General features: G+C 37.6%; 1 protein-coding gene across 6 annotated transcripts in view; it reads right to left on the minus strand.

The window, feature by feature from the left end:
• NCOA1 (nuclear receptor coactivator 1) overlaps positions 1 to 14,795 on the minus strand; it is a 277,674-nt gene that overhangs the window by 83,190 nt on the left and 179,689 nt on the right. For all 6 annotated transcript variants that reach the window (XM_032294317.1, XM_032294318.1, XM_032294319.1 and 3 more), the window contains 2 exons: positions 13,510 to 13,607; positions 4,411 to 4,588 (listed from right to left, as the gene is read on the minus strand). In XM_032294317.1, the coding sequence (XP_032150208.1) occupies positions 4,411 to 4,588; positions 13,510 to 13,607 (276 nt within the window). The remainder of the gene's footprint in view (positions 1 to 4,410; positions 4,589 to 13,509; positions 13,608 to 14,795) is intronic.

The following is a 14,795-nucleotide window of genomic DNA, read 5'->3' on the forward strand; positions in this document are numbered from 1 at the left end:
AGCTAGAAAGCAGCATGCCTAATCTTTACGCAATTGCTTTCTTAACTCACCATGATTCCTCTTTGAAAGGCTAAATGTCACTGATAATATTTAAAATAACCTGGTAAAACAAACCCAAAGTATTAAAAAACAAATAACAAAAGCCCTCCTTTTAGGTGGAAGTAGCAGTTTAGCTACAATTTAAAAAAGAATAGGGCCAGGAGTGGTGGCTCATGCCTATAATCCCAGTACTTTGGGAGGCCAAGGCAGGCAAATCACCTGAGATCAGGAGTTCGAGATCAGCCTGGCCAACATGGTGAAATCCTATCTCTACTAAAAATACAAAAATTGGCTGGGTGTGGTGGTGGGTGCCTGTAAACCCAGCTACTCAAGAAGCTGAGGTAGGAGAATCGCTTGAACCCTGGAGGCGGACGTTGCAGTGAGCTGAGATCGTGCCACTGCACTCCAGCCTGGATGAAAATAACAAAACTCTGTCTCTAAATAAAGAAATAAGAACGGAACTAACTTACAGAATGCAAACTATAAAAAAATTTGCCTCAATAATTTCTACAGAATAATTTCTATGTGGTTCTAAGGAGCATACTGTGAAAGGACAAGATTGTCCTTCCTTTATATCAATTTCGAAGCTAAAAGCATAATCAAAACCAGCTAGTAGTTATTAATAATAATTGTAGATCTATCATTCAGAAGTTAAAAGCTCCAAAACATTTAGAAAAAGCCAATAACAGGAATAATAATAATTGCTAAAACAGGAAGAATTTAATACCAGCCAGGAAATATGCTAAGCAACACTTACCACTTAACCTGCCTATCAAGGATGAGGCTAGAGGGGTCAAGCCTTGTCTTGTCCAAGGTCACACTGTTAATTAAGCAGTAGAGCCAGAATGCATTGCCCATTTCTGTTTTATACCAGAAAGGCTATGCTCTTAAGCACTATGATGTCTCCATCATTTGAGATATAAATGGTATGAATTTATAAAAAGACCTGCTTTAAAAAATTTCTTTTTCAAATTTCAAATTCCAATTTATTAGAATTTCACAAATAAGTCTATGTTCACTAACATCTCATTCTTTGTAATGTTAGCCTTTCACAATATAATCTTTTTATAACCATCTGTGCAAGTATAAGTATATCCATGTATACTTGTTCTTTTGGACAAAATTTCTCACCATACCAGCTTCCCAGCATTCAGATTTTGTTTCTTATAAATAAAATGTTATGCTTAAAAAGTACAGATTTTAGACACTGAAATCTTCTAAATCTGTAAATTCAAAAGCAATTTTAAAAGTTTGACTTTTAACTTTTTTCTTCAAAATTTCTCCTTGAAAATAACAAATCAGGCCGGGTACGGTGGCTCAAGCCTGTAATCCCAGCACTTTGGGAGGCCGAGGCGGGTGGATCACGAGGTCAAGAGATCGAGACCATCCTGGTCAACACAATGAAACCCCGTCTCTACTAAAAATACAAAAAATTAGCTGGGCATGGTGGCGCGTGCCTGTAATCTCAGCTACTCAGGAAGTTGAGGCGGGACAATTGCCTGAACCCAGAAGGTGGAGGTTGCGGTGAGCCGAGATCGCACCATTGCACTCCAGCCTGGGTAACAAGAGTGAAACTCCGTCAAAAAAAAAAAAAGAAAATAACAAATCAAAAATAAGAAGTGTTTTGAAACATGTATGTGTGATATATGTATATTACGTGAGTACATATATAAATAACGATCCTAAATTTTTCTTCAAATTTCTTCCTTGATAGGTTCTGAATCTTGATTTTTTTCCAATGTTTGAAAATGGAACACATATAAAATGATTCTACTTGGTCTAATTCCTTAATTTTCTAAAAATTTGATTATTCTAATAATAAAGGTCTAAATATGGGTACTATAATTTATTTTCTCCTAAATGCTTCTTGGAAATACCTTGAAAGAAGCTACTGGCTTTTCTAAGTTGGTGTAGTTGGGCTTTATTCTTTTGGTGGGACCATCTTATTGGTTTCTAATGGATGATCAACTAACACTGTAAGATTAGGTGATCTATTCTATTATTACTAGAGCTTGCCCTATCTTTGCTTGTCTACACTATTGTATAAGAAAGTAGTATTTTTTTTTCTGGCTAGGCGTGGTGGCTCATGCCTGTAATCCCAGCACTTTGGGAGGTCAAGGTAGGCAGATCAAGTTTCAGGAGTTTGAAACCAGCCTGACCAACATGGTGAAACCCTATCTCTACAAAATAAATAAATAAATAAATTAGCCAGGGGTGGTGGCATGCGCCTGAATCCCAGCACTTTGGGAGGCTGAGGCGAGAGGATCATGAGGTCAGGCATTTGAGACCAGCCTGACCAACATGGTGAAACCCCATCTCTACTAAAAAAAATACAAAAATTAGCCAAGTGTGGTGGTGTGTGCCTGTAATCCCAGCTACTCAGGAGGCTGAGGGAGGAGAATAGCTTGAACCCGGGAGGCAGAGGTTGCAGTGAGCTGAGATGGCACCATTGCCCTCCAGCCTGGGTGACAGAGCGAGACTCCGTCTCAAAAAAAAAAAAAAAAAGTAGTATTTTTTTTTAATGTTCTTCCATTATGGGGGGAATGAGAGAAAAATATCTCTACAGCAAAAACTTCATATTCCTCCCTATTGTGAAAGGTTGCTCAGAGAGGCAACAATGAATTGTCGGGCCAGCTGAGGACTGCTGTCTTGTAAGTAGCCGGGAGCTAGTAGATGACACTCTCAACAAATTTACCTACTGGCAGTGATTTGAGGGAACCTGAATAGTCATAGATCTACAGCATCCTGAGAACCAGGCAGAACAGGTAATGTGGCCCTTCCACAAACAACAAGTCCCTTCTTCAGGAGTCAGAAAACAGCTCATTCTTGTTTTTTGTGACTCTAGGCCTCTTTCCAATCAGGAAGGCTGCTAAACCCAACATGAGACTAAAATTAAATTAGTTTTTTTGGATACAAAAATAAAATGCAATAGCTCAGTTAAATCCATACACCAGTAGTCCTTGTTAAATCCATACACTAGTAGTCCTTGTGGAACGGGCCAGGCGTGGTGGCTCATGCCTATAATCCCAGCACTTTGGGAGGCTGAGGTGGGCAGATCACAAGTTCAGGAGTTCGAGACCAGCCTGGCCAACATGGTGAAACCTCGTCTCTACCAAAAATACAAAAATTAGCTGGGCATGGTGGTGGGTGCCTGTCATCCCAGCTACTTGGGAGGCTGAGGCAGGAGAATCATTTGAACTCAGGAGGCAGAGGCTGCAATGAGCTGAGATCTCACCATTGCACTCCAACCTGGGTGACAGGGCGAGACTCCATCTCAAAAAAACAAAACAAAAAAATTGTGGAACAGTAGAACAAAAGAATCTAGAGTCCACGGCCAGAGAAAGAAATTTTAAGTATTACCTATAGTGACATCAGGGGAATCTTATATTGTTTGGCTTCCCTGACCACATGTCTCAGTTCCCATACTAAATGGTACGGTAGAATTCTAACTCTACGACTAAGATTATTTATCACATAGTATCTGTCTGAAAAGCTGATGTGTGGTAAATTTATCTTTGTGATAAATTGCTTTTATTTCAGAGCTCACTGAACAAATAAACTATAGGAAAAAATCTGAAACAGAATGGAATGTGAAATGTAATATGAAAAATTTCCTATTTATCTACAAAATGTACACTGACTATTGAAAAACACACCCACTCAGATGTAAACGTAGCAATGCAATCACTAGGAGTAATTGGAACTTGAGCACTTAAAAACTTTAGAGGAGCCTGAAAAGTCAAGAAGTTGACAAAGGGTTGCTGTTAGTCCATCCATGCCTTTACAAGAATTAGTAAAAAATCCCCTAACTCCTAAGGTCCCAGCCTTGCCCCAGGCACAGGGTTCAGTGAATAGAACACAGACTGGAAATCAGACTCCATCCATCCTCTCAGTTAGGCTCGTCAGCAGTGAATAGCCCATCCAACCATACATGGAATTCCTCAGTTAAAACACTTAAGTCTAAAAACACTAATTTTAGTAGGTATATGACATATATTCTTTCCTTCTTCCCTCCCTCTCACCCCCTCCCTTTCTCCTTTCTATTCCTTTCTCTGTGAGCAGGGTAATGGAAAGGATACACATTTGTCTCTTTCTTGAACGTAATCAAAATTGAAAACAATTTTCTCCAACTACTGTGGCATGACTGTGGCACAACACAGTATAAGGGAAGAAGCTGAAAGGAATGCTCTTCATCAGATATTTGATGAGACTCCCCTTCATATTTATATTTGAGACTGAAACTACATTCAAAAAATATTTAAAATACATATTATAACATATATAATACTATATATTATAAATAATCACATATTATTATAGATTATACATATCATATAAGGAGAAGCTACAGAGAACTAGATTTCTCCTTACCTAGTGATTTTGGTAGCAGATTCTTCACAAATTCTGCATGATCCCCCACGTGCAGTATGCTGTAGACGCTGGTATTCATTAATTCCTCCTGATTGTAACCTAAGTAGCTGGTTACATTCTCTGACACAAATACAATTCTCCCTTCACAGTTCACAACAAAGAAAAATCCATCTAAAGCCTGCAAAACCAAAAGAAAAAAATGGTTTGGAGGTTGAAAGATAAAAGAAAAATAAAACCATACATTTTTTATTAAAAAAGAGATCAGAAATATATGTCAAGGCCTGCTCTCTGTCCTCAAGGAAACTGTGATACTGTAGGAGAGAGAGACATAAACATAATAAAATATCAGTGATAAAATGCAGATCAGAGACATACACAAAATAGTCTATGAACACATAAAAGGATGCCTAATTTGGGATCAGGGTGGGGGTCAAAGAAAGGTAAAGACCCCTAACTAACATATAAAAGACATAGTGGAGGAGGAAGAGGATCGAGGGACGAACATTCTAGGAAGTGGAGAGAGCATGGCACAAAAAGAAAACAAATCGGCAGTTTGGAGTTGCTGGACTGTATGGTATAAGGTGAGTCAACAGAGGTGGACAGGAATCAAATCACAGGGGCTTCCTTTGCATTGAGATGGAGCCAGGGGTCTCCAAAAGGAGACACATGCATCCTAAGGGGCATATAATATCCACAAGGGTGCAGGGGAAAAGTTAGAACCTCTATTTATATTATAATCTAAAACATAATAAAGAAATTAAGCTTAAGCGTAGTAACACTCTGGTGCTTGACTCAGTCCAAACAGTCACCTATCACCAAACCCTGGAATCCTGAGGAAGAGCCAGAATGCAGAGGTTGACTGTGGCACCTTACTTATTTGTAATCTTTCCACTTATTGCAACATGTTGCAGTTTACTTGCTGCAGAATGTATATAAACAATAAAATTAAGACCCTGGAAAAGAACATTTATAGAATTTTGCAACAAAATGTAAAATGACCATAAAAATCCTTTGGATCATACAGGGGTCTGCTGGTTATTTACGGCAAATTGCTTAAAAGACCTTTCTAACAATGTTGATGGGCTACTCATTTTTCTTTTTAAAAAAAGGCCAGGGTACCAAATTTGCTCTCTAGGAGATAGTCTCTAAAAAATAAACACAATTTTTTCCTTCGGGATTAAGATGAAATTTTAAGAATGAATAAAAAGTAAACTGCTTTTTAAAAAGACACTAATGCTATAGAGATAGCATGTGAAAATGGATGTTTGGAAATGTTACCACTGTTAAAATTTTTTTCCTGAAAATGACATGATTACAATTTTTTTCCTGAAAATGACGTGAACAGCTTGGACAATTTATCTTATCTCATCAGTTTAAAAACTTAGAGCATTTTATCTGTTGAAAAATCTTCCAATTAGAGTCTCAGTGTGCTGTGGCCCTATTTTTTTTTTCTTTTATTTGAGATAGTGCATTGGCGCCATCTTGTCTCACTGCAACATCTGCCTCCTGGATTCAAGTGTTTCTCCTGCCTCAGCCTCCCAAGTAGCTGGGATTACAGGCATGCACCACCATGCCCAGATGATCTTTGTATTTTTAGTAGAGATGAGGTTTCGTCATGTTGGCCAGGTTGGTCCTGAATTCCTGACCTCAAGGCTATCCACCCGCTTCGGCCTCCCAAAGTGCTGGGATTACAGGCATAAACCATTGCACCCGGCCCTATTTTTTTTTTAATGTGAAAATGTAACATCTTCTGATGTCTGAAATAATCTTTTTTTTTTTTTTTTTCTAAGATCAAGGAAAATGGAATGTCAATAAAAACCTTTGCACAGTTGGTGGGTAGGATTTAAAGATGACTATCATAATTAAGTAAACATATCCAATGCCATACTTTTCCATTTGCTTCTACCTTATTTTTATGAGGTGCCTTTTTCAGCTAAGATGATTATTTTTTAATTGATAAAAATTAATATATATTTATGGTGTACATGTTTTGAAATATGTATACAGTGTAGAATGGCCAAATCAAGCTAATGAACATAAGCATTACCTCATGTACTTATGATTTTTTGTGGTGAAAACACTTAAAAGGTATTCTCTTTGCAATTTCAAGTATAAAATAATTGTTATTAACTATAGTCACTATACTGTATAACAGAGCTCTTGAACTTATTCTTCCTGCCTAATTGAAAGGTTTTTATCTTTTGATCAACATCCTTCCAATCCCCCAACCCTTCATGCAGGCCCTGGTAACCACCATTCTATTCCCTCCTTCTATGAGTTTGACTCTTTTAGATCCCACATATAAGTGAGATCATGTGGTATCTGTCTTTCTGAGTCTGGCTTTTAATCAGCATAATGTCTTTTAGGTTCATACATGTTGTTGCAGATGACAGGATTTCCTTTCTTTTTAAAGGCTGAATAGTATTCTGCTCTGTGTATATATTGCATTTTCTTCATCCACTCATCCATTTTTGGACACTTAGGTTGATGCAAATTAAAACCGTGATGAGATATCACTTCAATCTATTAAGTGTAGGTGAGGATGTCAAGAAAAAAGAACATCTATTATGGAAAACAGTAGGGAGGTTCCTCAAAAAATTAAAAAGAACTACCATATGATCCAGTAATCCCAGTAGTGGGTATATACCCAAAGGAAATGAAATCAGTACATCAAAGAGATGTCTGCACTCCCATGTTCACTGCAGCATTATTCACAATAGCCAAGACATGAGAATCAAGCCAAGTGTCTGCCAACAGACGAATGGATAATTAAAACCAAATATTAAAATAAATTAAATTTAGAAATACATCTCCATTATCACTCTATCACAAAGTATATAACCAAGATTTAAAACAAGAGTGAAGCACAATCCGTTGTTCTCATTTAAAACACTGCTAATATTTTCTTTAGCAAGAACAAAAAGGAATGAAGCTATTTTTGTTCTACTTAATTGCTGTGACTTAGTCCATAATGCAAAGGAGACAGGGATGTAATAAGCTTTAAAATCTCAACAATAGATAAACTCTTTGTTAAAATATTTTGGGTTTAGATGAGCATAGGAAAGTACCCTCATATCTAAATTGGGTTTATAAAACCCCTCAGATTAGCTATAAGTCCGATAATAGGTGATCAGTGTATATTTACTTGCCTTGAAGTTTATATACAAATAGAAATAACTTAAAAACAGATTTATTTTTCAAAGATAGACCTGAAACGTCTTTAAAAATGTTCTTTGCATCAGTATAAACATAATTTAACTTGCTTATTTTTACTATAAAGATATAGTTATAAAATATTAAAATATAAAAATGAGGTCGATAGCAGAAGATCTGCCAGAATTCCACCCTCAAGAGACTGGTAACATTTCAGGGAATAATTTTTGAGACGATTCCTACTAATATTAGAAGCATCTCTATTTTCTAAAAGTGTATCTGGTTAATATAATCTGTTATTACTTGTTCTTGTTCTACAAGTTTCCCTCATATGTTATTTATCTAATTAACTTCAAAGTGTGCTCCTGGGAAGGAATCTTCCTATTCCTCCAAGTCCTGACAGCTGGTTTTATGTTGTACTGCATACAGAGAAGACAACAAATGCCTATGCATTCAGTAATCAATCTGAGAGCTTTTCCAAACACTGCCCAGGATGTCATCCTTTGAGGAAGACCACCTTGTGTCTCATGGAAGCATTCATACTAGCCAAGGCTTCTCACCAGCGCCTTGGCTTTAAATGAAACTATCCAAGTGACTGTGACTGGACAAAGTTCTGGGAATAAAAGACATAACCCAAAACTATATAAACCCTAGAAGAATATCTAGGCAATACCATTTAGTACATAGGCACAAGCAAAGATTTCATGATGAAAACACCATAAGCAACTGCAACAAAAGCAAAAATTAACAAACGGGATCTAATTAAACTAAAGAGCTTCTGCACAGCAAAAGAAACTCTCATCAGAGTGAACAACCTACAGAATGGGAGCAAATTTTTGCAATCTATCTATCTGACAAAGGTCTAATATCCAGAGTCTACAAGGAACTTAAACAAATTTACAAGAAAAAAACCAAACCACCACATTAAAAAGGAGGCAAAGAACATAAACAGACACTTCTCAAAAGAAGACATTCATGCGGCCAACAAACATGAAAAGCAGCTCAACATCACTGATCATTAGAGAGATGACAATGAAAGCCACAATGAGATACCATTTCACAACAGTCAGAATGGTGATTATTAAAAAATCAAAAAACAATAGATGCTGGTGAGGCTGTGGAGAAATGGGAATGCCTTTACACTGTTGGTGGGAGTGTAAATTAATTCAACCATCATGGTAGGCGGTGTAGCGATTACTCAAAGATCTGGAGGCAGAAATACCATTTGACCCAGCAATCTCATTACTGAGTATATATCCAAAGGAATATAAATCATTTATTATAAAGATACATGCACGTGTACATTCATCACAGCACTATTCACAATAGCAAAGACCTGGGATCAACCTAAATGCCCACCAACGATAGACTGGATAAAGAAAATGTGGTACATATACACCATGGAATACTACATAGCCATAAAAAGAAATAAGATCATAGTCCTTTGCAGGGACATGGATGGAGTTGAAAGCTGTTATCCTCAGCAAATTAACGCAGGAACATCAAACCAAATGCTGCATGTTCTCACTTACAAGTGGGAGCTGAACAATGAGAACATATGGACATATGTGAGGACCACAACACACATTGAGGCTTGTCAGGCAGGGGCAAGGGTGGCAGGAGGGAGAGTATGAGGAAGAATAACTAATGGATGCTGGGCTTAACACCTAGGTGATGGTTTGATCTGTGCAGCAAACTACCATGGTGCACATTTAGCTATGTAACAAATCTGCATATCCTGCACACGTTCCCTGAAAGTTAAAAGTTGAAGGAAAAAAAAGTGTGGCACATCCTCGCTCTCACTCTTTCTCTCTCCTGCTGCTTGGTGAAGAAAGTACTTGCCTCTCCTTTGCCTTCTGTTGTAATTGTAAATTTCCTAAGGCCTCCAGAGTCACGTGGAACAATAAGTCAATTAAACCTCTTTCTAGCCAGGCACAGTAGCTCTTGCCTGTAAACCCAGCACTTTGGGAAGCCAATGCAGGTGGATCACATGAGGCCAGGAGTTTGAGACCAGACTGGCCAACATGGTGAAACACTGTTTCTAGTAAAAATACAAAAATTAACAGGGCATGGTGGTACATACCTGTAGTTCCAGGTACTCAGGAGGGTGAGGCATGAGAATTGCTTAAACCCAGGAGGGGGAGGTTGCAGTAAACCAAGATTATACCACTGCATTCCAGCCTGGGTGACAGAACAAACAAGACTCTGTCTCAAAAAACAAAACAAAACAAACAAAAACACCCTTCTTTCCTTTATAAATTACCCAGTCTCAGGTGTTTTTTTTTTTTTTTTTTTTTGAGACAGGGTCTTGCTCTGTCACCCAGGCTGGAGTGCAGTGGTGCCATCTTGGCTCACTGCAACCTCCGTCTCCCAGGTTCAAGTGATTCTCCTGCCTCAGTCTCCCGAGTAGCTGGGATTACAGTCATGTGCTACCATGCCAGGATAATTTTTTTATTTTTAGTAGAGAGAGGGTTTCACCATGTTGGCCAGGTTGGTCTTGAACTCCTGACCTCAAGTGATCCACCCGCTGTGGCTTGCCAAAGTGCTGGGATTACAGGCATGAGCCACCACACCCGGCCCAGTATCAGGTATTCTTTATAGCAGTGTGAAGACTGACTGTTGGCTGCCCACCTTACCCTGCTCCTGCTGTTTGCTCTCTGTAGGTAGCACAGGACAGGGAAAAGTACCTTGTTGCTGCTGAGGGATCCCTCCAAAAGGAAGGTTCCACCCCAGCCCCTTACACTCAACCAGATTGTTTCTACCCTCTTCACCTCCAACTTCATTGGCATCTGCTTCAGCCACTTCCTCCACTATCAGTTCTACATCTGGTATTTCCACATACTGCCCTGCCTCCTGTGGGCCACGCCTGCATGTTGGCTCACACACCTGCTCAGGTTGTTGGTGCTGGGGCTCATTTAGCTCTCCTGGAACATATACCCCTCCACATCCTGCAGCTCTGCGGCCCTGCATGTGTGCCATGCTGTCATCCTGCTGCAGCTCTGGCTGGGCCCACAGCCTTTCTCCAAGAGCACCCAACACAGCAAGAAAGCCCAATGAAATCCACCCCTTTCCCTCAGTCACTCTCAGGACCTGGCGGGGGATGGACTCTGTGCCCATCCACATAAACTTTGCCAAGTCCACCTCTATGCAGCCTACATGGAGGTAGGGGCAGCTGCTGCCTCGACCAGGCTGTGAGGGGCGTGTATGGGGCACATAAAGAATTCTGTCAAGCAAATTAAAAAAAAAAAAACAAAAAACTCTCCCTCTTTGTCAGGGATACCAATGCGCTGTAGGTTGAGTCTCTTTACATAAACTCATATTTCTTGGAGATTTTATTCATTCTTTTTTATTCTTTTTTCTTTATTTCTGTCTAAGTTGACTGAAGAACTGGTCTTTGAGCTCTGAGATTCTTTCCTCAGCTTGGTTGATTCTGCCTTTAATATTACCAATTATATTATGAAATTTTTCTTATAGTGAGTTTTTCAGCTCTATCAGATCAGTTTGGTTCTTTCTTAAAATAGCTATTTTATCTTTAATCTCTTCTATCATTTTATTGGATTCCTTAGATTGGGTTTCAACATTCTGAATTTCAGTGATCTTTGTTGCCATCCAGATTCTGAATTGCCATCCAGATTCTGGGATTACAGGTGCTCAACACCACACACATCTAATTGTTGTATTTTTAGTAGAGATGGGGTTTTGCCATGTTGGCCAGGCTGATCTTGAACTCTTGACCGCAAGTGATCCACCTGCCTCGGTCTCCCAAAGTACTGGGATTACAGGCATAAGCCACCTCGCCCAGCCTGTTTATTTGTTTTTAACTACAATCATCTTTTCCCCTAGTAAAGAATATTCTGATTTCCTTTGGGAAATTTTCATCTCTGCTACATAAAATCTTATGGGATACTTAATCAGGCCATTGGGAGACTTCCTCCTTAAATGTGAATCTTGAGAAGAATTACAAAAAGCTAAGCATAGCAAAAGTATATTCATTCTAGCAGCAGGGCACTGCCTGGATGGTTCTTTCTAAGAGACCATTAACAAAGCTTTTGCTTTCTAGCCTCCTTATGATACCTTGATTTCATTCTGTTTCCAAGTATGGTTCTGCGATATCCAAATAGCATTCCAATAAATTCATATTTGCTGTTGGATTCAGTTTGCCAGTATTTTATTGTGGATTTTCACATCAATGTTCACACAGCCAAACATATCACCAAGTAATAGGATGGTGGCAGGTGGTAAGCAGGGGCAGAGATAAAGATGGAAATGGGAAATGAGCATAAGATACCTATTTATTTTCCTCCAGCAATTTATATTAAAAATTTTCAAAATACAGCAAAGTTTAAAGAATTTCTTAGTGAACACCTGTATATCCACCGCCTAGATTCTACCATTAACATTTTTACTATACTTGTTACAACACTGTTTTCCAACATGCAGTCATATGTCATATAATCCACTTGACAGGTTGTGAGAAGAATGTAACGACAATAAGAAATCCACATCCATCACACATACTAGCTCCCCTTACCAGTTATATGTGCATGTACCTGCTCAGAGAGTAGTTTCCATCCTAGTTTCAATGGCCAATGTCTTTTATAATTCTACAAAATTATGTGCTTGTTCCCCTAATAAGACCACTAAAACCAAGAGTCTGAAGCAATAAAGCGGCTGCATAACGTGGTAGGGAAATAAAAAATATAGATTCAGAGGGAGAAGTTGCTAACAAGAGGCTTGAAAATATTTAGCATTTATTAATTATTAGTAGTATTTATTTATTACAGGAATGAAGTATGAGAAGAGGTAAAAGCAAAAAATACATATTTGAGTATCATCTCTATAGAGGTAAAAAGTGAAGCAATGGAATACATGATATTTCTGGGGCTGTAAAAGCAAGAATTGAATTTTGAAACTATTCTTACATTAGCAGTAGGTAGAGGGAATTATGGTTAATACAAAGACAAGACAAGGTAGGGTAATACCACAAAACATATAAAGGAGTTAGAAAATAAAGAGACCTATGCAAGTCTGAGTAAAGAATATTTCACCAGGGAGGAGAACCTTGAGGAAAGATAAGGAAAGGAAAATTTTTGTTTTATATATCCTTGCATAAATAAATATACGTAATTAGACCTAGAGTTAGAAATTGTACACTGTGAGGAGTGAGTGTATATATACATATATCTGTCTTTAAACATTCACATAGGAGAGAAAGCACTTAAAGTAATGAGGATGCTTGATAATAAGACATCTGTACTGAGATTGCAAGGAGTAAAGATTAGACAGAAAATGCAGAGGTGAAAATTACATAGTAATTACAAAGTCATTCAAATTTAAAAGTTCTTCATATTACAAAGTGACAGTTAAAATAGTAATTCTCTTAGAATATTTAGATAAACAATTTAAACATTTTTATTCAGAAAACATTGCAGAAAATCATGTACTGCAATAAAATGAGGGATCCTTCACTCAAAAGTAAAATTCTAAGATATACATATAGATAACACTAGTTAGCTAAGTAATTCTAGTATTTTATTTTCCCAACTAGTCTAATCACTGCAGAAATAAAAGGCAAAGCCATACAATAAGCTTCAGTTTTCCATCTCACTGCTTAGAATGCCTTCATGAAAATTTCTTACGTTCATTATTCACTTCTGATTCTGAAACAGTAACAACTGTCAAATGTTCTTCATGATAAAATAATTATAAAAAGTTCTTTACTTTGTTTTATAATTAACTGGATATAAGGCATTTAAAAAAATTAAAATGCCTTATATCCAAAGCATCTTGGGAGGCAGGGGTTGCAGTGAGCCGAGATAACACCACTGCACTCCAGCCTGGGCGACAGAGTGATATCCTGCCTCAAAAAAAAACAAAACAAAAGAAAAAACCGAATTGGCTACAAGAAAGATTTTAATCACTTTCTGAGTCAATGAAGGCACCTACCTCCAAAAGAAGAGGTCCCAAGGATTCCTTTTCTATCACTCCTTGACTACTTGATGAGATGTCTGATTTCTGTACGTCGTCATCAGTTGTTGATTTCTCTGTAATAAAGAAACTTAAAAAATCACATATCTGAAAAGGTCTCATTTCCATAAAGGTAAGTTTATGAAGACATAGATTCACCAAATTTCAAATTCAAATGACATTTAGTCAGTATCTGGCACTTTCACACTAACCTAAATTATACTCATGTTATGGATTATAAAATGGAACATCACAAAGGTTAAGTAATGTATGTGAAAATTATATAACTAATACATAGTAGCATGAAGATTTGAATACTACATCCAGTGTTTCAACAATGAGAAAAATGCTATAAATGTAGCCTTTTAAAAAAGTCCATGACAAAAGTTTTAAGAAACGGATAAGTTGTAAAAGAATAATTATTTCCTCAAATTTTCTATTTTTTTCTGATTTGATCAAGTACCATTAAAGAAAGAATGAAAATATAATTTTTCCTTTTGAGAGCCTGCATGAACTCACTAACATTTCACATTCATGCTATGATGCTCTGATTGATAAAACTGCAACTGCTAAGTAATTTAGAGTTCTTTTGTGAGGTGATATTGTATATCCCATCATCTTAAAGCAGCATTATACTTAAATAATAAAAGTTTCTTACCTGTTAGACTAGTTAACCAAAAGCCAAATATGGTATTATTGAGCATAGAAATTCATATTTTCACTTTAAAACAGGAAGTATTTCATCAGGGTTGGGTGCAGTGGCCCAATCCTATAATCTCAGCACTCTGGGAGGCAGAGGTGGGAGCACTGCTTGGGGCCAGGAGTTTGAGAACAGCCTGGGCAGCAAAGCAAGACCCTTATCTCTACAAAAATTTTTAAAAATTAGCTAAGCATGGTGGTACATGCCTGTAATACCAGCTACTCAGGAAGCTGAGGTAGGAGGACTGCTTGAGTCCAAGAGTTTGAGGCAGCAGTAGGCTATAATTGTGCCACTGTACTCTAGACTGGGTGTCAGAACGAGACCATGTCTCAAAAAAAGAAGGATTTCAAGTATTCCAAAACATACAGAAACTAACAGCACATATTAATATAGCCACCATTCGGTTTTCAAAGATGTTAACGTCATTTGCTTCAGATCTTTTCTTTTTAAATAAACACATGTTGCAAATAGAGTGAAAGCCCTGCCCTCCCTCCTCTCTTTTTTCAGAAATAACCATTATTCTGAGATTGTCATAATCATTCTAAGCATGTTTTTATACCTTTAC

Source organism: Sapajus apella, unplaced genomic scaffold (genome assembly GCF_009761245.1).
Source record: "Sapajus apella isolate SASKATOON/1434 unplaced genomic scaffold, GSC_monkey_1.0 scaffold31, whole genome shotgun sequence".
In the NCBI taxonomy this organism is placed as follows: domain Eukaryota; kingdom Metazoa; phylum Chordata; class Mammalia; order Primates; family Cebidae; genus Sapajus; species Sapajus apella.